This window comes from Neopelma chrysocephalum, unplaced genomic scaffold, assembly GCF_003984885.1.
Source record: "Neopelma chrysocephalum unplaced genomic scaffold, ASM398488v2 Primary Assembly neopelma1_149, whole genome shotgun sequence".
In the NCBI taxonomy this organism is placed as follows: Eukaryota; Metazoa; Chordata; class Aves; order Passeriformes; family Pipridae; genus Neopelma; species Neopelma chrysocephalum.
The window spans coordinates 996523-1018475 of NW_020897811.1; the positions used below are offsets into that span (position 1 = coordinate 996523).

Sequence of the window (21953 nt, forward strand, 5' to 3'; positions counted from 1 at the left end):
ACCCGTGCCAGAAGAAAGTGAGAAGAGCTCAACAATGTCCTGGCAGTATGGAAAAAAGCAGTTGCCAAGAAGAAAACTGTACAGGGTTCTGTGGCTTCACTGTTTTGAAAAAGAAAAATAATTAAGACTGGTGTGCCCAATCTCCACCATTGTGCCAGAAAGTGAAATAATCTATGGACAAGCAATGGCAGTGCTTGGAAGCATAATGATAAATTTAAATATGAGTTTATCAAGCTAGAAAAACACAGGATGTAGACATATTCTTTCCTTTCTTCGACACATCCCAAGAACTGTTCTCTAATTCCTGTGAATAGGAGTCAAGGCTCTACAAACACCTGTGACCTACTGCAGACACTGCTGGATTCTGTAGTGAATGAACAGGAAAAGAAAAGTGTTCTTCAATGGTAGAGAAAGATACAAGTCAAGAAAAGGAATTTTTACAAGTTTTTGCATATTTACACCAAGAACTTGGCATGTTCTCTCATTTACATTGGGATAAAATACGTCTAACTTTATTATACTCAAGGAATTACCCATGGTTTGCACTGGCACGGAAAAAGAGCAGAACTGAGGCGAGAGTTTTATCCTACCTCAGCAGCTGACTCGCATCCAGTTCACATATATCCAGACCAAGCTAAGGATTAGTCCTTTCCAAAGTGTCTCATGGATACTGCAGAATGCCAGCATGTGCCCTCAACCCTGCATGAGCTTTATTTCCACATTAGCTGTAATCTAATGTAGGGAAATATCCCTTTATTCACACATGTGCCATGAGGACACCCAAAGCAAGGGGCAAATGGCTTTGATAAGGAATGTGTACTGCTCCTATCAGGAGCAGCAGCCAAGGCTTTTGTTCTGTGTTGATACAGCATAAGGTGAAACTTCGTGCCTTTCACTTTGGAAAGCTTTCAAAAGTCTGGTTAAATGGTCCCGAACCAAACACTGAGCTCTCTTGAGTAAGAACCTTGTCTTCAAGGAAAGATTTGGCCAAATCATCCATAACGCCTTCAGCAGCTGAACTAGAGTTGCACTTGCAGCAAATTATCAGAAACAACATGAAAATGCTACAACAGCAACAACAACCACCTGTAGGAAGTGTATTCCCTCCCATAACTGGAATAAGAAGTGTTGAGGAGGCCACAGCGAAAATGTTTACCCTGTTTCTTGTGCTTCACCCTTATAACACTCAAACCAGACATCTGCAATGCACCCTCGTCTGTCTGGTTGCAAAACCAACACCAGAAAGAAGAACTGATTATTAAACCCTACTCTTGCACGTTGGTCACAGCGCTCCCGTGCCAAGTTGTGCAATTTATAAATAGACCAAGGTTTGGGGAGGGGGGGAGAAACAGAGAAGGAAAAAAAAAAGCTTAGTTTTTGACTCTGTGAAAACAAGTGTGGGATACCTGGAATGTGAATAGAACATGTGGTGCGTGACACACGCTGGAAAGAACTCTGGAGATGTTCAGGAGCAAAGTTAAAAAAGCGAGGAAAAGACGCTGTGAGTCACCTAACTGGGAAATCTGTTCAAAACTCCCCAGTTCTTTAATTTCCATACCCAATTCTAGGCCAGCTGTCATTTCATTTTTACAAATTGTTCCACCACCCCTTTGGTGGAGGGATGTTCCATATGCAATAGTTTCTATGCAAGACTAAACTGATTTACAGCTACTTATTGGGTACGTTTCCCCCATGCAAATGGTCCAACAAGTCACGTGTGTTACTTACGCCTTCAAAATAAACTTATTTGCACAAGATTCTGGTGGTTTTACTGTCAGGAAGGACAAGTCCTCTAAAAGTATAGTTTCATGGTAGAATACCCCTACTACCAAGGCCAGTTTAAAAATACTCTTTCCCTCCCCAGCTTCCAGCCCAGGTGCACATTCCCTTTTTGACCCACAGCAAGACAGTTCCCAGTGCAGGCTTGTGGACAGCTGGGATGGAGCAGTGGGGAAAATGGAAACCTGCTGCAGAGGGCCAGGAAAACAGTTGGTTCTTTCAGGAGCCTTTGTCACAAGAAGAAAATCCACTATTAAACTGAAGGTAGAACAATGATTACCCTTAGAAACAGAGAATGAATTTCTAGCACATATTAAGTGAAGAACACGAACTTGTTCTCAGTTCTGAGATAATACTTCACACCAAATTGAAGTTTCCATCTCAGAACTTATTCAGGAAGACTGATAGAGCATAGAGAAAATGCCAGTCACTGCAAGATAGTCAGGAACAGTAACAACTCTGTCCACCCCACCATTTCACTCCACGTAGAGCTGCCTATCTCCAAACTTTTCTAGATTTGTTGTTTTTCTTTCCATTTAAAATTTTCTCAGGGCAGGATTCAAGCATTTATTGCAACCATCTGGGACACCTGGGTGGAATTACTGCTCAGCAGCAGCACTGAGGCTGCTGTGCATCCAGAGATCTTAGAGATTTCTACCATGTTTGTGCCTGACTGTATTCACACATTCCAACCAGACAGTCCCAAGAAGAAACACAGCACTGCTAAATCCAGATATACAGAGAGTGCATCAAATGGAGCAATATAGAAGCCAAGAGAGGATCCTGGCAGAAGACAACCCCCCTTGGAACAACTTGCCAAGAGACTGGAAAACTTTTTTTTATTAAAATTTTAAGAGGAGGAAAAAAACCAACTAGAGAACTTCAGATAAATTACAATGCAGTTGAGTCTGAGGTAGGAAAGAAAAAGTCCATTAGAAAGGCCAACTGGTTCTGCATAGAGGAAAAAAAAAAAGGAGCCACTATCCAAGGTAAAAGCACATGGTTTCCCTTAAACTGGATACAAAGATGAAGAATATCCAGTAGAGAGTGATTATAGGGGTGTTTGTGAATATGGTTGCAAATCTGACCCTTTTCCCCTGAAAGCAGAATGAAGAAATGTGCCACAAGAGCCATTTATTAAAGCCCTTTTAGTTAAAGTTCTTGTTTGAAAACATTAGTTAACAAATATTTGCTGCATCCTCCAACAAGACTTGAAGTCTAGAGCCAAAAGTGCCTAAATTACAGGTATATTTTCTTTGAAGGCATTGTGGAATATTAATTGTGATCCCTTCTAGGACAAAAAAACCCACTGTCAAAATAATGCAACTTGTTAGACAACAGAAATTCTGATATTCACTTAAATGCAGAACTATATTTTCCCCTGGTTTCTTGGCTCTTAAGAAAAAGTACTATTCAACAAAATAACAGGACTCTGTTTAGGGAGCAGCTGATGTGTGTGGAGGGAGGGAATATTCAAGTTCTTGAATTCTAATGTACTCAAAAACCTAGGGGAAATATATAATAAATACTAATATATAAAATAATAATAACAATAAATACCAGAACTTGTGTATAAACTGAAATTTAAAATAGCAAAGAAATAAAACTAAGACAAGCCACTCACTGAGCTTCACAGATTCATGAACCTTATGCATCCATTCCAAGAAGTTGTCAGAATACAACTGAAAGTGCATAATTTATGGTGATGAATTATAAACTGAAAAAAGCTTTTGTTTACTGACTGTAATAGAAAGAACAATAGAAGCATAATAAGAAGACGTGTAATGTGACCCAGACAGAAATTAAGGCTGACTACCTTCCAAGAGTGTAAGCAAACAACATGCTGGGTAGTCAGAAGCGCTGTAACTGTGTTCTCCCCTCTGTTATGGGAAAATAAAAAGCTTCAGAGCTTCTACAGGGTGTGTTTTGATTTCACAGGGTCACAGAACATGCCAAGTTGGAAGAGACCCACAAGGATCATCCAGTCCAACTCCTGGCCCTGCACAGGACCATCCCCAAGTCACACCATGTGCCTGACGGTATCGATTTGTGCACGGCCTTTGTAAAATGTCCAAATCCCCACAGATCAAAGAGATCTTTTATCAGAGATCTAGACACAAAGAGAATGTGATTTTCAGGTGTACAAAAACAACAATGTACTCACACACAGCAGTTCAGATGCAATAACTGCAGGCCTCAACCTTATGTCGAGAGACACTACTAAGGAGAGACATTTTCAGCCAGAGTAGCAAAGCACTGTTTGTCCTGTCACCATTAAGAACTCATGCATAAGGCAATCTATGTAAACTCTGTCTCTCTTTAGTCTTTTTCCCTTTGTTCTGCCTTTATTTAGCATTTTAAAAAAGCATCAGTAACCCTCCAAACCTGGAAAATTAAAAATCCACAACAGGTATCCTGGCTACCTGAGGCTGAGTCAATACTAGTGTAAGTCAATCAGAGATTACCCGTGAAGAAGGGAGTACAGTTTCATTTTATAAACTACTCAGGACACCAAGTGACACTCTATGTAAGAAACAAATAATTCATTCAGTTATAAATAGAATTTTTTTGCTCATAATAAACTCTGTCAGCTCATACAATTAAGGGGTAACCTATTTAATACTATACAGTGATTCAGCCTTTCTTTTCAACTGGAAAGGAGGTTACTTAGTAATTTTCTTTCTATTTTTTTAATATCTATTAGAACTTAGCTTTTCTAGCTTATTGTTACTGGAACAAAGGTGAGGTCACTGATATTTTATCACTTTCCTAATCTTCAGTTTTCACAAGATAATATGCATAATTTTCATCGTCTAGGTTAAGAGTCTGAAGCTCAAATACTTGCTTCTTTTCCCAAATAAATTTCATTTATAATAACTAATATTTCATTAATGTTTTCTTGGTTTTCAAGCTGACACAGTTAATCCTTACTAGAATCTGAATTCATTTAATGTATTTGTTTTAGTAAGTAAGAAGTGGTAAGTACTTCCACTCTAAGTATTACTACTGTCAGATAGTCACCATCTAGTGGCTAATAAACAGATGCATAATTTCTAATAAAAAATAGGTATAAAAAGTTGGGTTTTAGTCACAGTAATTCTGCATGCCTTGAGATGGCAAGGATTGCCTCTTGTCATTTTGAGACAACGGGAGAGTTACACAACTTTCTTGTTTAACTATAATTTAAACTGGTAGTCCTCAAGACTTCTGAGACTGAAAAATGGAAAGGCAAAAAAACACCTTCAAGTGCATACTGTAAGTTAAATGTGTGCAAGTTTCTGATTCATTATCTTTCAGGCCTTCAGGAATTCCAGGTCCCAGAGATTCAGGTAGAAAGGCTGGAGCAAGGAAGATGAAGCCTCAGTGGAAGAGGATCAGGTCAAGGAATATTTAAGCAAGCTGGAAATACTTAAATCCCCAAGCCCTGATGGGATGCACAAGTGCTGAGCGAGGGGGCAGATGTCATTGCAAGTCAATTCTTGATAATCTTTGATTGATGATGGAAAGTGTAAAAGTGCCCAAAGAAAACAAATGTCACCATAATCTTCAAGAAGGGCTACAGGCCAACCTGCCTCACCTGAGTACCAGGGAAGGTCACGGAGCAGCTAATCCTGGAAACCATTTCCAGACACATTAAAGATAAGAAAAGCCCAAGGAGGGTCATATTGCCATCCAGAGTGACCTTGACAGGCTGCATAACAAACCTGGAAAATTAAAGATCTACAGCAGAAGCCAGGCAGCCTGGCTTCTCAAGGTTGAGTTAATTCTAATGTCAATTAATGCTAAAGTCAATAGAGGTTAATAAATACCAGATTGTTCAGTACTGGTCTTCCCAGCACGAGACACGGACACCTTGGAAAGAGTCCAATGAAGGGCCACAAGGATGATTAAGGACTAGAGCACCTTTCATGTGAGGAAAAGATAAGAGAGCTGAGATTGTTTTGCCTGGTATAAAAAGAGGATCAAGGAAGGCTCTTTTCAGTTGTGCCCAGTGACAGGAGATGAGCACAAACTAAAACAAGGGATGTTCCCTCTGAACATCAGGACGCATTTTTTTACTGTGAGGCTGATTGAGCACTTGAATAGATTGTCCAGGGAAGTCATGGAGTCTTCCTGTTCTAAGAAATATTCAAGTAACATCTAGTCACAGTCCTGGGAAACTGGCTTTAGATGGCCCTGTTTGAGCCCAGGTTTTGGACCAAATTACTTCCAGAGGTCCCTGCCAACCATAGCCACTCTGTGATTCTCTGATCTTTGAGCACTTCAGTTGCAACTATTCCACCAAGACAATAATACACAACGTCAGTAACCACCTGCTCAAAATTGCATTAAAGTGTTCATTTTTCTAATCTCTGTAGCGACTGTGGAAGTTCAAAGATTTCCCATTTTGGAAACCTTCTTTATGCTTGTGTTTTCTGGGGATAATTGCTACATGATGCCCAGAACTTAATCTCTTCCCTTGTCATCTGGGGTTTTTTCCACTGTAAGAGACAGATTACTGGATCAGACAAAGCTATGGTCTGTCCTAATATGACTTATGTACAGAGAGAGAGAATCCTCATACAAGGCATCTTAGTATTGGGGTATAACTTTAAGCCAGATATGGGTTGGTCTTAACCCCTGGTCATCACTCAAGGAGTCAGAAAATGACCTCCTCTCACCCCAGCCTGCCACAGCCAGCACTTTCTGCAGAGATTAGGATGTCAAGAGCAGTTTTACAAGAAAGATAAGCAAAACTGTAACCATCCAAATGCAGAAGCTGTTTCCCACTCCCTGCAGTTTCCAGCCATATGTACCTCTAGATGCCTACAAACATTCACATGAATATATATATTAAAATGTGCAAAACTTTCTCTTTTGTTTCCAAATGTGGCCTCTCAGCTCTGTCTTTTGCTTCTCCAGTTTGAAAGAACAAACTTTCATTTCTTATCAGAATACCCCTCCAAAGACACCTTTTGGTTTGGAACCTGTCACTCATGCCCATTAAAAAATATAAGTTTCTGGCTGTGAAATTTAGGCTTCATACCAGCACTGTGGAAATTAGCCTGAGACAGTTCTGCACACAGAGAAAACTGAATTCTGGCTGCCTAATAAACTCCACAGTTCAAGGGGGAGACAGAAGGAAGCTGTGCAGCAACTTGAGTCTTCAGAGCCTTGGCTTGTAGATGTAGATATGCACATCCTTTGCTGGACCTAGCTTTTGAAAATCCCACTGAAGGAGTGAGGAATCTGGGTGGTAATGAGGATCTAAGTGCTCAGACAGTGACCTGAAGGCTGGGAATTATGTTTATCAGAAAGCAGGGATCTGTTTTTCCTCACCACTGCAATACAAGCCTACCAGTTTAAAATTCCGTCTCTCATACAAGCACCAATAAATAAGACCAAGCTCCTGCCAAAACAGACAGAGAGAGAACCACTTCCTACAGGACTGGCAAAGTCTATGAAACCCAGAGCTGTAAGTAAATCATCTCACTCCAGTCACAGGCTGGAGAGAAAGCATCCAGCAGAATAATTCAACACAAACTCTCCAGTGATTTATGCATCATGAGCAAAAACCCTCTGCTTTGCAATAAACAATGGCTGGAGCACTCGGGTAAGCCCTGTGATGAGAAGTTCCAGCAAGGGGAGGGGAAACTCCCTACAACTCACATGAAAATTGCTGTCCTAGCACCAAGCACCAAATATGCAGACCATTTAATGGGTGTACGACATGATGCTAAAGGCTATTCATAAATAAAGTGGTGTTGTGAGGGGTAATGAGATCACACAGACACTGGAAAGCGGAAAGAGTTATAATGATGGAGAAAGTGTTCCTTTTTCAACAGCTTGGACTCTGCCTGAGGGTCCCATCTCCTTCTGGCTTCCTCCAAGGAGCTCTCTGCTGTAAAAACTGCCATGCAGGACACCAAGGATGAGTGGATGCTGGCAGAGCGATTCCCACTGTAACCTAGACCTTTAATGATGAACTGCAAGCTGAATATATCACATGGTGGGAATGAAACTTTGTTGTAGAGTTTCTTGGAACTATAAAAAAGATGTTGGACCCAGAGTGCAACAGGGTTAAAGTGAGAAGATATGCTCAGATTATTGCCTCAGGCATGTTCTTGGCAGAGGTTTGGGAAGGAGCTCGATGGACAGTTGCCAAAGTCACTGGTAGAGCTCATGGGCATTTTTCTGCCTAGTGCTGTGTTTTCTCACTTTGGACTTTCCCAGGCTTAAAGCTGTTTTCTCTTTTTCCTAATACAGAATTCCTTGCATACAGGCTCAGCATCTTTGTAAAGGGAGCTCTCTCCAGGATGGCAGGAATCAGCGTTGTCTTGGAACGGTACAGTAACTCACTGGACTAAGGGGGAAAGCACAGCACTCTCAACACACTGGTCACTAATATCCAAAGAGAAAGCAAGCTCCTTCCTCCCTCAAAGGAAAAGGAAACTATAAAAAAAGAGGAGAACCCCACTGGCACCCAGTGCATTGAGAAGGGTTGTTCAATCCCCATGAGATAACCACATACTACAGGGCTGCTTTCTGCCCAAGAGGTTCCATTCCACAAAAAATAAAGATCAGACTAATCAACAATAATAACTGAGGAGTGACAGGGAGGGAGAGGAATTAAAGCATACAGGAGAATCTCCACTTTGAGGATCAATAACCTCAAAGTTAGGATAAACAATGACCGAACAACATGTGTGTGTACATCTGGAATTAGGGAGGGGCACCACAGACTTTATTTTCAAGCCCTTGGAATTCTCGACTGTATGTGGAGACAAATGTTCCTTTTCAAGATATGCAACTACAAAGCATGGTGGTGAAAGAAGCAGTGATTTGCTCGTGTATTAGGTGGGATAGATGGCCACAGTTAGGAGAATGCTGTGCCACAAATTAATCTTAACCATGGAAGAAACACTTATCTGTGAAGACAATAAACCCACCATTTCAGCAGATCTCCCCTTTTCTTATTTTACCTCTCCTTTAAAACTCCCCTGAGTAGGGTGAGCAGAAATACCCATTCTTGTTTCCTATGGTGAAGACTGATGAAAGAAGCAAAAGGTAAAAAGGCAAACCAGTAACAACACTTTGGGAGCCTCATATTGCATCCATTGAGCCCTGCACCACACAGACCCCAGGACACTGACAGTGAAGGCAACAGTGTCCAGAGCTGAGACAGTCAAACTTTGGACTGTCATTGCTTTAAAAACTGCAAGGAAGAGCAAGCTACAGGATTTAGGAACACAGCATCCATGTGCAGAAGCAGGAGGGGACTGGTAACTGTTCTTTCAAGAGCAGGTTCACCATGGGTACACTGCAAGGAAAGGCCAGAATCCATTACACACCAAGTTCAAACAATTTTCCATACCAAAGGAAAACACAGTTGAAGATAGGAAGGAGGAAATATATTAGGTAGACAGTTTGAGCAACAGAAACTCCCCAAGTTTTGATTTATGGGCTATACCCCGTAAATAATATTTTGGTTAGCACGCTTTCCTACCTACTCCTGCAAAAAGAGTTATTGTATTTATAGTCTTAATGTCCACATGTCTTCCCAGCTTTAGGCTTTACAGCAAGAGGCACTTGGAGCTTTGAAAGTAATCATGCTATAGATAATGTAGCCTGTTAGCTATTATAAAGTTTGGTGAAGTCCTAGAAACAGGAAATAGGAATTAGAAGATGAAAAAGGAGATGGATTAGCTGGGACCTTATAGAAGCACTAGTATTAAAATAAGCTCCATCACAATTAAAAGTTATCTAGCTCTGCTTGATTTTCCTATGGTGAGGTAATCTTATATTAGTAACAAGACATCAAAAGGGGACCTTCTCTCTTCAATGATGGTCCCCTACCTGGAATTTCAGTTCTTACATGGGTTTCCACCTGCAGGTGCTTTAAGAGGTCCATTAAGAATGAAAATTCCTGGTTTTCCAGGAGTTAAGTAAGGTTTTGTATCAGAAGGATAACCACCTCTTTGTGATAGCAGTAACCTTGGATTACACCCTTTCTCTGTCACTTAGACCTCCTAAGTGACAAAGTTTGCATTACAACCAGAAATATAATTTATTATAAATTCTACTGTACTTCTTATAGTTGCTGTGTACTTTCTTGACTTGCTATAACTCATCAGAGGTGAACTGCTAAAAGACAAAAAATAATGACTGTAAGTCACATCAAGGAATATTTGATCTGGACAGGAGGAAAAATTGCTTCCCCCTGAGAGTGGTGCACTGCTGGAAAAGGTGCCCAGAGAAGCTGTGTCAGCGCCATCCTTGGAGATTCGAAAACTTATGAGCAATTTGGCCTGGCTTTTAAGCCAGCCCTGAGGGTAGATCTAAGGACAACATATTAATTCTAGAATCATATAGTTAAAACTCTGATTAACCTTCTATAACACATAAAAATATCATGAAACCTGCTTTCGTCACAGAGGGTCATAAAACTCCTAAGGAGTGTTCTCCATGTCTCTGGATCAACAGTAGTATCACTGCAGAAGTTGCTAAAAACTGGGTTTGAACACATCTTCATTTCAGGAAAGAAAACCATCAAAACAGAAGAAGACCACTGAACTACAGATGTTATTATAGCACCTTTTATGCTACATGGCAAGGACTGAGAAGAACTACTGTTGATAAGTGCATTCCTACAAGATAGGCCCATTAGAGAAACTCCTCCCTAGTAAAAATCAATACTTAAACTTGAATGACAAAAAAGGTGCAAATCTCTAGAGCCCTGCATGTCCTAGAACTGCAGCTTTCATCCTCTGCTTGTAAATACATCCCTCATGCCTTCCCAGTCCAGGGGCGACTGAGAGACAGGGTAAACCCTTCTCAGTACTTCTGGCCTAAGGTATCTGTTAGCAAATAATTCGTGATTTTCCTCTCAAAATCTTTATGCAGATTAAGAGACAGAGGTAAATGGAACTGTCAGTGAATATTGTAATGGCCTTTTATTTCTTTTTGTTATTAAGAACTTTTAAATTTTCCAAGGCTGACTGTGTAGTTCAATTCCCTCAGGATATCAGACCTTAGAAGAGACCTGTGCCAAGAGTGAGAATAACAAATATGTGGTTTTTAGCTTTGGTGTACAGCCAATTAGAAACCTGCAACAACTGTGTGGTCAGAAGCAAGGTGCTGAGGCACCAGGAATAATTCATAATAATTCTACAGTGCCACATCTAGTCTTCCAGGATAGGCACTTCAGTTAAACAAGGACTTGCAGTTTGCATTCCTACTGAATAAAGGTAAATGAGGAATAGTTAAAAATATTTCCACTGTTGCAAGCTGTATTAAAAATTAGACTAAGCAAGTCTAATTAATTTGGGGATGTGAATATTATTCAAGCTACATACTTCAACAAAGTTAATGCACTTGAAAACACCAGTCAAAACAGGGTTTGAGTTTAAGGCAAAATAAATGCTGCTTCTTCTGTCCATCAAAGCCTGAATATAAACTTGCTACGTTTCCCAGTCCTGCCATAATCAGAAAAAAATGTTGGGTATAATCTAAGCAATCTAAGAAAGAAGGATCACAGTAAATTATCAAAATGCACAAAGTGTGACTGATGTCTGCCAAGGGAATAAGTGTCTGCCAAGGGAATAAGTATCTGCACTGAGATTGAGCTCAAATCCCCCCACGGTGCAGAAGTGAAGAAACCTCCTGCAGTTGCAAAAAGAGAGGGGTGGTCATTCCTCAGGTATATATACACTAAAGTTCTAACATTACCTAGGAAATAAAAACCACATTTATTTTAGTGGTAACAGCCAAACTTGCAGTCAAGCAAAGCGTGGAAGATAAAAGCAAGAAAAATCATCTCTGAGAACAGAGAATCAATTGCACATGTCTGGACTTTTTTTTAATTTTCTCACAGAAGTTTAAACCACAGAATTTCTATGAAATCATATCAGCATAGAGCAACATTATAATGGAGACAGCGAAATACAAATGAAAATGGAGTGTAAGCAGATGGACCTTTACTTTTAATTCAGTTGGTCTGGTAAAATGGGGGGATTCCTCCAGACAGTTTAATTTTACAGCTGTAATATTTACTAACAACACAGCAGGTGTTGTAATCTTGCTCTGAACTTACCTGTTCCATACAGTAGCTTGGCCTGAAACAACTGTTATTCCAAAAGCACATTAATCTGGCACAAAAATAGATCATATAATAAAACCTAGCTGGACTTTCATTATTCAGAAGATAAATAGTAACAAATGCCAACTTTCTTATGTACCCAAATTATCTAGAAACACCTATTTGTTGAGTTTTTTTTATTTTTCTCTTTGTTAATATCACAGTTCATTTATTCCTAGAAAGATATCAGAATATTTAAAATCAGCAGTTTTCTCAAACATTTCTTCTCTTTACTCAATATTTATAGTATTATTATATTATGTTATTAATAGTGTTATTTTATTATATTAGTATTATAGTAGTATTGTTTAAATATTCAGTAGTATTATAGTACAATATGGTATAAAACAAAAATTGTTTTGGTTTGGCTTTCTTTTAGAGATATTGTGTGAAATCCTTAAAAAACATGGTAAGTTTGTTTTGTCTTATTTTAAGACCAAGTTGTTCTATGTTTGTAAAGAAAAAATTCAGAAATATACAAGAAAACCACTGGGAACACATATGGATGTGTTCAAATGACTAAAACTTGTAAAACCAGGAGTAAAAAACTCAAAACAATTTCAAAACTGTCAAATACTTTCACATTGATTCATGATGTGAACACCAGCTTCTGATCATTCACCAGCTTTTGTGACCATAGTCTCCAATAAAACTTTATCAATGTAAATGGAAATTCCTTTCTTTTGATAGAATTAATACTTTAAAAAAACCCAAACCGGTCTAGAGTATGATATTCTTCCAGGGATAAGCACTATACAAAAAACAGAGGTACATAATCGATTAGTGTATTTTTGTTTCAGTAAACTATCATCAGAACCACAGAAAAGCAGTGAAAACATTTTTTTAATGTTCTGATCAATCCAAGATTTCATTTGCTGAAGTAACTAGAAATTAACATCAGATAAGAACCAGGTCCCTTGATGTTTTATTCAAGTCCACGTTACCTTATAAGATGAATAGGTTGAAACTTGTAAAATACTCCATATCTCGCCCATTCTCGATACAGCAACTAAATAAATTTAAAAAAAAAATCAGAAAATTAATTTAAAACAAGTTACCCCTTCTGTTTTTACAAACATTTTCTAAGAGTTAAAAATACATGCACCAAAAAGAAGTTTTCCATACTCAAATGCAAACTTACAAGTATGTTTTTCAGACATTTATAGAAGAAAACTTACAAGTATACTTTTCAGCCATTTATTGAAGCCTCCAACCCCACCAGCAATGGGAGTATGGTGGAAACTCACCTTTCTTCAAATATCTACTCCAAGAAACTGGTAATTCAGGTGTGAAGGAGCTCACACTACTCTGAAACAAAAGCTAGATGGTGGACAGAAACTCCCATGCAATTAACAACTTGGTGAAAGAGTTAATCTGATAGCAGTTATGTTTTATAACTTTGGCTGAATCTACTGATAATCAGAAAGGACATCCACAAATGAAGCTTTCCAGAATGAAGTGAAGAACAAAGGAAGCTCAGATGAAACATCATCATGATCTGTAGGCTGACTGTTCACCATATTTTATCTTCAGAGGGAAATAAAAATCAGGGCAGTCATAGAATCTTAGAATGTTTGGCTATGAAAGGACTGTAGACAGTCTGAGACAACATGGTCATTGAAAACTGTTTATTGAAGTACAGAGTGCATTAAAAAAGAAGACAATATTACTATAAGTGAAACTAAATTAACTATGTCCCTATTTATAGATTATAGGTCTTTATCATCCAAAAAGATGGGTGTCAAACCTATTGTCCCTCTTTTCTGAAAAGAACTGGAGGGAGTTCAGAAAAACAGTAGGATTTGAGAGGTGAGGTCAATTCCTTTCAAATATGTCTCCACATCATTCCTAGTAAAATTGGAGTAGTGATTGAGGATGAGCTTCTGTGTGGAATATCTGCTGACTCTAAGAAATGACCTCAAGATGACAACCGAGTCCAACCTCAGAGTTCAGACTGGATTTTACATCTTCTTTTCCAGCCTAAATGATTCTGTGATTCTGTGACCTCAGACTCCATTTCCTCCCTTGCTGTGAGCATGGATTGTCCCTCACCTGCCTAATGGAAATTGTAGTTTATATGAAGTAACCTGAGTTAATACTTTGGACACTTCTATTCTTCTGTAAACTTTGGTGGGGAGTAAGACACAAACCAAGCAACACAACAACCAGTAAGAGCTGCAGAGGGTGTTAGAAACAAAATACATAAAGTTTTTGAAATTATCAGAATTTGCATGGTGAGATGGTCCATTCTGACAGCAGTGCTACACCATTCCATGGAGCAGAGAGTACAATTAATATAAGTGTGGAGAAAGTCCAGATACTGTAACTGCAGAGTTATCTCAACATATTTTGAGGTTTTCCAATCATATATTCCTCCTGTTTAGAATGCCTCTCCTCCTGCAGATGCTACGTGAAAGAGCTAAATAAATATCAAGTGAGCAGCTAAGACCTGGATTCTGCAAACATCTTCCTGATGGAGTATTATTGTTCAGAATAATGAAAATTTAAGTGTACAGAGCTATGCCATTGTGTACTCATTAAAAGTATAGCATGAAGTATTTTCTCTTCACAGATCAAGGAGCAAACTTTTTAAGCAATTGGGAATTCAGCAATGAGACTCAAGGATTGTGGAGTCTTGTATTTTAGAATATTGCCCTTACAGAGCAGATGCTTTGCAATTGTGGAAAGAAATGATGAGACTATGTTTGACTTTCTTTGGCTTCATCAGGAGTTGAAGAGGCTGACATATTGCTATTTTCATATGAATGCTTGTTGTTCCCCATTCAAAATCACCCCTTGCCATTACCCCACAACGTGACCTACAAAATGTTATTTACTTCCAAAAATAATCATATTAATAAATGGATTCACTCAAATATATGAAAGACGAAAGTTAAAAGTACTAAATTCTTAAAACTACCTAAAAGCTGTTTTGAACACAGCTACAGAATTTTAGGAGCAAAAAAGAAAGATCTTTCTAAAATTGCTGTCTGTTTAGGAATGGGCTCTTATGGCATTATGTCACACTACAGAATCACACTGGTTATTCTGATTCCAAAAGCCATTGCAGCAAAAGTGGCATGAAAATTTTCCATTCAGTGTATTGCCCACACTAAACCTCTGTCCCAACACTGCAATTTTATGAGATTAACTTAATCTGGAAGCTGGAACGTGCTTCCTTTCATGCTATTTATTAAATTGAAAGGAATTCTAGGACGAGTTTTGTAATATAGTTTATTGTATTTTATCAGCTTCATTTAAAAATCGTGCTCTCTGTAAGTTTATAATAACATTCTCTAATCTGCTTCTAATATTCTGGGGATGTTGCTGTAGTATATGACAGCAGGTCATATTTCCCAGGCAGGTAACAAAACCCTCATGGATTTCTTAATGTCAAACATACGGATATCAAGGAAGGGTTACAATTTGCCAGTGGGCTGGAAGCTTAAAGACCAAGCCAGTGTTTATACTCATGGTGAGTTATTACCAGGCTGCTGTGCAATAGTTTTCTTAAAAAGATTTTTTTCTAGTGCAGAAATCACACTGAAACAGGGAAAACCCTTTACTCCAGTCAAGACTTAGGAAAGACTGAAACCCTCTTATTCTAAGGGCTCCACTGACTGCAGATTTCTAATTCTCATAGGATGTGACAGAAGTGTTGTTTCACTGTGCATTTTCTCCAAGGAAATCCTAAAGATGGTTGATAAGGATTAACCTTTTATTTTATGAACTGGTACATAAACCTTCATTACTTGTGCTGCCTTTTTGGCATAAGTAGGCCAGATGGACTCAGTTCATTTTTTTGGGGCTTATACAAAAGAAAATTGAAATAGAAGATACCGGGTAAAAATGAAAAAGGGGTAGAAACCAAAAAAGTAAAAAAAAAAAAGCTCAAAAATGCCCTTCTTTCCTTTAAACCTGATCAGTTTTTTTCAGGAAATTAAACACTGAGACTAGTAGATTCAGATAGAAAACAGATGATGTTAGGCATAGGAATACTACAGAAGATTCAATGGCTGGGCAGCAGTGACATATGTGAATAATCAATGAAGTATTTCTGGAAAGAAGCTTTTATGTTTTTAATACTTAACACTTCATAACTGAGCCTAATAGGCAGAATAAAAAGAAGGCAGCACAAAATACAACTAGTAGGGTGAATATTTTTCCAGACACTAGTTCTTTTAGGTCCTCTTCCCCCACTATTTCACAGTACCCAATCTTCCTTCATTGACTAATGTTCATTTTTTTTTCTTCTCCAAAAATTTTGCTTTCCTTCTCAGTCAGTAACCCATGGAGTTCACTACTGTACCGCTATCACTTGCTTAGAGAAAATTCTGTAAGTGCAGAGCAGACAATCTCTTGACAAACAAAAAAAGTTCAAAGTAACAGGCACAAAAATAAAAGCTTCTTTATAGTTAGTTTTCTAACTTTGTCTCTTTTGCTTACCAAGATTCATACACTGAATTAAATTGTATACGGTACATGAAGACATCTAGTGGCCAAATATTAACATTATTCACCAAAAACTAAAAAAGATTATGTTTGGAAATTTCACTAACCCAGCATTGGAGAAATCAAATTTCTTTGTATGACCTATGAACTCAGCATCCATTTTAGTGCTGAAATAGTTATCATTTGTGGCAATTACACTCTTGAGAACTACACTGTATTTTGCCAATTAATGGCATTTTCCTAACTCTCCTTCAAGGAACACATGGTTCATACCAAGATCTGATGCCAGAGTTAAAAACATTTATTAAATAATTTACAGGTCACCAAAAATATATGTAATTTGACTTCTAGTATAATAAATACTGTAAGTATCCAAACATTCCCTTTTCCTTCATTCTCCTCTCCTCCCCTTCCTCTCCCTGCTATTTTCCCTCTTCATTTCCTATCCTATTGTTTGAACATCAAGGAAAATAAAATGAGTAAACATTACAGAACAACATGGAATGGATCTTAATAGACTGAAGTAATTAAATGTTTTCCCCCGTTTCTAACAGTAAGCAAGTGTATTAAACACAGTCTGAATTCACAGTTTCTCTCGTGCAGACAGTTGGTGGGTGATCTATTTTCAAATGTCTTTTGATAGAAACTTTATTTACAAAATAATTGGAAGCAGATTTTTAGAAATCGCATGCCACCTAAATGCATGCACAATCAAATGAAAAATACAAACTGTGTTTTATTCTAGTAAACACTGTTCTCTGGTACCATTTGGTTAGGACAAGAAAATTAATATATAAATTATGTAACAGCTCCTGCTTCCTGACGGGTTGAAAAATCTTATCTATGCATGTGGAGAGAACCTTGACGCACCTCAAGAAATAAATATCAAATTAATTTACTCACATACTTCATAGAAGACTCTATAAAAATCTTGCAAAAAAATTTTTTATGCAGAAATACAGGAAAATATGTAATGCAAAAACTATATGCATTTGTAAAAACATCTACCTGCTTGAACCTTCTGGCTAGTGATTTGCAATAGCATTTAGAACATTAATTCCCATTTATCACGTTAATTCTAACATTAAATAAATTTTGCAATGTATTTTACCTTTCTTTCATTCATGTCATCATTCTGGCCTTCATAATGACCCTAGAGAAAGAAAATAATTTAATAACTGATATAAAAGGAGATAAAACTAAATAAAAGATTGCTGAGTTGTTGATTTTACTTTCAGGTCACAACTTGAAATGTACTTATATATATGAGTTTTCATATTAGAATCACACAGAATATATTTTCATTGTTACAGACAAACATTAATGTCTATGCACTACTGAGTGATACCAGCAGAGAACTAAATATTTAATAGTGTATACATACATCATGAAGTGGGTATGCTGCATCATAAACATTGTTTGCTATTAATGTGCTAATACCTAAATGAAAAAAAAATTCAGATGGTCAGCAGGTAGGCACAGACAAACAGAAAACATTATTACAGATTTCATTTTATGACATTACCTAGAAGTTGTAAAAAAATGTATAAGCTATTGTGTTTGAAGTGTTGTTATTTTCTTCATATTGTATCATGAAACATGTTTATGACAACCAAAGGCTGCTACAAGTACTTCAATATCACTGCCCTGCCTCTTGTGCAAAATAAATAATGAACTCTTAAAAAAACCCAAAAAACAAACAATAACCCAATTATGTTTAAAAAAATCTTTTAAACCAATGATGGTGAGCGGTTTTAAGCTTAAGAGCAGAGAAATGGGAAAGCCTTAGTGACATATGAAACATAGTACTTTTGGGGGAAGGTCTCAGAAGACCAAAACAACCAGTAAATTTAGGGTGAACATGATGCATAATCATGGTTTGGCTGTGGACCAGAAAGATGGAAAGGATGGGAACGTTAAAATATTTACCTCATGTCAAATGGGATCTTGAGCTGACCTGAGCTTGAAGTGCATCAGCCTGTATTTTCACCTTAGCATTAAAAAAATCCTGAAAAATCACTGCTAGTGCTTTGATCTCTACTAACGGCTTTTATTACACTATAAACCAGAACAAGCCATTAAAATAGACAAAACTTTAAGTGAGAGGCAAAAAACACTGACAAAGTGCTCTTTCCCTTCCTACTGTGTTCTTGTAGGATGGATTGCTTCTCTCAAGCTTTCTCCCCAACACCTTCCAAAGACCTTAATTTTTCAACAGATTCTAGAGATGTCTACTTGCACAGGTATTTTTTTTGTAAAGGAAACAGTGTAGTAATCATAACTTTAAAACTCTGTAGTGGGAAAAGGCAAGCATTTTTGGTTGAAAAAGAGACAGCTTTTTGTTTTGGGGTTTTTGTTTGGGTTTGGTTTTCATGTAACTTCAAAAAAAATTGTGTCTCTATTTCAGGGAAACCTAAATTAATCTATTTTCCAGCCCAGCTGCTGTACCAAAGACATCTGTTGCTGGACAAAGTCACACCAAGACTGTGCAGAATCTTGCTACAGCACATTCTTTTCCAGGTACATTATCCTTGGACATTGTGATCTGTCCATAAGTGGTCAAACTTGCAGAAAGACTTCCAGAAAACAGACAAGGAGCCAGAAAAGGAGCACCATCACTTCTTAGCCACTAGGGAAATATGTGTCATGATCTCACAATGGATGGCATAAAAGAGAATAAGCACACCTATATATATTCTGAACCTCAAGAAAACAATAGCTCTGAATATTTCACAGTTGTCCCCAAAGTGTCTTCAAAACAGTCGTATTTAAGTCACATATTTCACTAGGCAGCTCATGGAGATAATTTTTAAGGTTGCAGTAATAAAAATAACCTGGAAAGATGTATTATTCTATTGAAATGGCAAGAAAAATATGCTCCTGCAAGAAATAATACAACATATTGCACTTGAAATCTGAATTTTCAAAAGCAGATCACAGAGTAATCAAATCCAATTTTATAACAATTCATGAAATGCAAGTTATGTGCCAGATCCTGCACCTGTAGAAATGAAAAGCAATCTCCCATTACCATGTCCTATCCAAACCATGGTCCAAAAAGTCTGACTTTATGCCTCAGAAAAAGCATTTTTTTCAATATCTACTTTTTTTTTTTTTTTTGGTAAAAGTGTGCCAGCATACTTTTGTGTCCTGTTAGAAAAATCAATATTCTGTGAGATACCCAAGCAGTTCCTTTCAGAGGCTCACAAATAACTCCCTTCCCTCCATCTTACCCATGCTGTTCCTGGCCTTTGTAGACGTGCGCTTCAAAATTTCCCTCACCTGTGGAAAAGAACAGTGGGATAACACTCAAATCCTCTTGTGGCATGACTTTCACCATGGAGCTACAAATAAACCAAAGCTTTAAAATAGGTGGCTTCTGTAGTGTTCATTTGCACAGGTATTTAAATCATTTGGCAAGTTTTGCTTGTGGATCATCTGCCCTAAGATTTGTAGGCTAAATCCTGCTGTGGCACATCCTTATAAAACTGTATGAAGTATAGTTGAATACTATATGAATATATATATGTGGAATATACATTTTGTGGAATAAAATCTGGTTAAAAATTAGAAACAGGGCTTAAAAGAGCTTTGAATAATGGAGAGGAGTCAGTAGTTTCCGTGTATAACACCTCCTACTCCTGGACCACTGCGCAGCTCCAGAAAGGGATTCCTTACATGCATATGACTTCTTAGTGTTTTACAGGAACAGAGAAATGCACAAATTGATGAGATTAGCAAAGTATTTACCAACATTCACTGCTAAAGCAAATCCCACCTACCATAAGAAGACAATATGTTACTTTTGTTAACTTACTATTCGGCTGCGGGTGGCGTTGTCAAAAAAGGTGTCTTTGTCTTTGATGTTATACCTAAAACATCAAAAGGAAAAAAAAAATCAGTTCTGTTGTGAGACATGGAAGTAATAATTAAGATAACATATAACCCTCTAATTTAGAATTCGTTTAGAAACCACAGCTAATAAGAAAAACAGATGTTTAAAGGAAATAAAATATAGATGACATAGTACAGCATAATAGACCGTGTTATTTAAGACGCAGACATTCCGAGTTCTACCTGAATTGCAGTTATGCTGGGCATAAAAATGCACAGTTATTAACTAATATAAAATAATAACCTGTCTATTGTTTACATAATATGACCTTTTAATATTTTTCTTATAACATCCCCTCAACACTATAACATTCTGAGGTGATGTTATTAAGTTTCAATCAGCCTAATGCACATGTTCATTACTCTTTTCCTGGTGACCAAACAGTCAGCATTTCACTTGCTTTCAAATAGCCATTCCACTGGAATTATGCCTTCCCTTAAACCTTAAAATCATCATATGTGAAATTAGCTTCCCAGCTTATTCTCCTCCATCAATTTGACTTGTATTCAGAATTAATTAAACTTGTCAGAGGGCAATAAATGATATGGCGGGTCATTGTATTTATTACTGAATTTTATTTATCAAACATAAATACAAGGAGACACTCACAAGTTAAAAAAAGAATGTTTAATGTCAAACTGGACCCAGAAATATTATTCTGAGTGAAAGGGCAAGTGTCAAGAATTCCTTATCTGCATATTATTAGCCAAGTTTTAATTGCTATAATAAATCTATCAAGAGAGAAAATATTATCAGATTTTTACTAGTTCTCTGTTTCTTCAAAACAGGCAGTAATATCCTGAATAAAATAATCAGGAATTTGGTGGTAGGATTTTTGCATTTCAAGCTAAACACATGGATATTTTATTTGATGCACTGCTTCCAATGTTTTATCCAGCAGAAGGAAGTCTCTGCAACTTAGGTTTCTGTTAATCCACTGAAAATCTGACAATTGAGTATTTCCTCAGGATTTCCAGAAATATTCAATGAATTTCTGAATTTTGACTGAAATACGGGTAGAAAAAATGACAACATTAAATGATAAATTACAGCTTTCTTCATTGTTTACCACATTTTCAAATACTCACAAATATATTTTCTCCCTGGAAAATGGGTAGGACAGGTTTTTCATCTTAGTATTTTCTTGTTGTGGCACCTGAGGTTGCAGAGGTTCAGTCAATTTGCACCATACTTCATTTAATGTCTTGAGTATTCCTCCTTCTTCTGTGATTTCATACATCTGAGTAAATAAAACTGTTCATTAGCAGGTGCCTTCAAAAAAATCCACTAAAATGAAGAAAAAAACAAAGATTTTGCTACACAGGTGTTTAAATCTGTAATTAAATAAGTGTTTTCTCTGAAGACATGTTCCCATATAGTACCAAGCACCTGAACACATATGGGTTGCCCTTCCAAAATGCTGCTTTCAGAGAAAAACTCAGAGCAGAATTGTTAATACAAGAAATACCATAGAATCATAAAATCATAGAACAGTTTGAGTTGGAAGGAATCCTAAAGATCATCTCAATCCATCCCTCTGCCATGGAAAGGGACACCTTCTACTAGCCCAGGTTGCTCAGAGCCCCATCCAACCTGGCCTTCAACACTTCCAGGGATGGGGCAGCCACAGCTTCTCTGGGCAACCTGTGCCAGGGTCTCACCGCCCTCCCAGGGAAGAATCTCTTCTTAATATCCAATCTTTCAGCCAAA

At 37.6% G+C, this 21953-nt stretch overlaps 1 protein-coding gene across 1 annotated transcript in view; it reads right to left on the minus strand.

The window, feature by feature from the left end:
- The window catches only part of ANO2 (anoctamin 2), a 123907-nt gene extending 102256 nt beyond the window's left edge, over positions 1-21651 (minus strand). The window contains exons 1-7 of the mRNA XM_027701129.1: positions 21566-21651; positions 21332-21483; positions 20166-20220; positions 19582-19630; positions 17733-17788; positions 17460-17501; positions 12841-12905 (exon numbers count right to left, since the gene is read on the minus strand). Coding sequence (XP_027556930.1) covers positions 12841-12905; positions 17460-17501; positions 17733-17788; positions 19582-19630; positions 20166-20220; positions 21332-21483 — 419 coding nt within the window. The 5' untranslated portion in view covers positions 21566-21651. The remainder of the gene's footprint in view (positions 1-12840; positions 12906-17459; positions 17502-17732; positions 17789-19581; positions 19631-20165; positions 20221-21331; positions 21484-21565) is intronic.
- Positions 21652-21953: the final 302 nt, after the last annotated feature.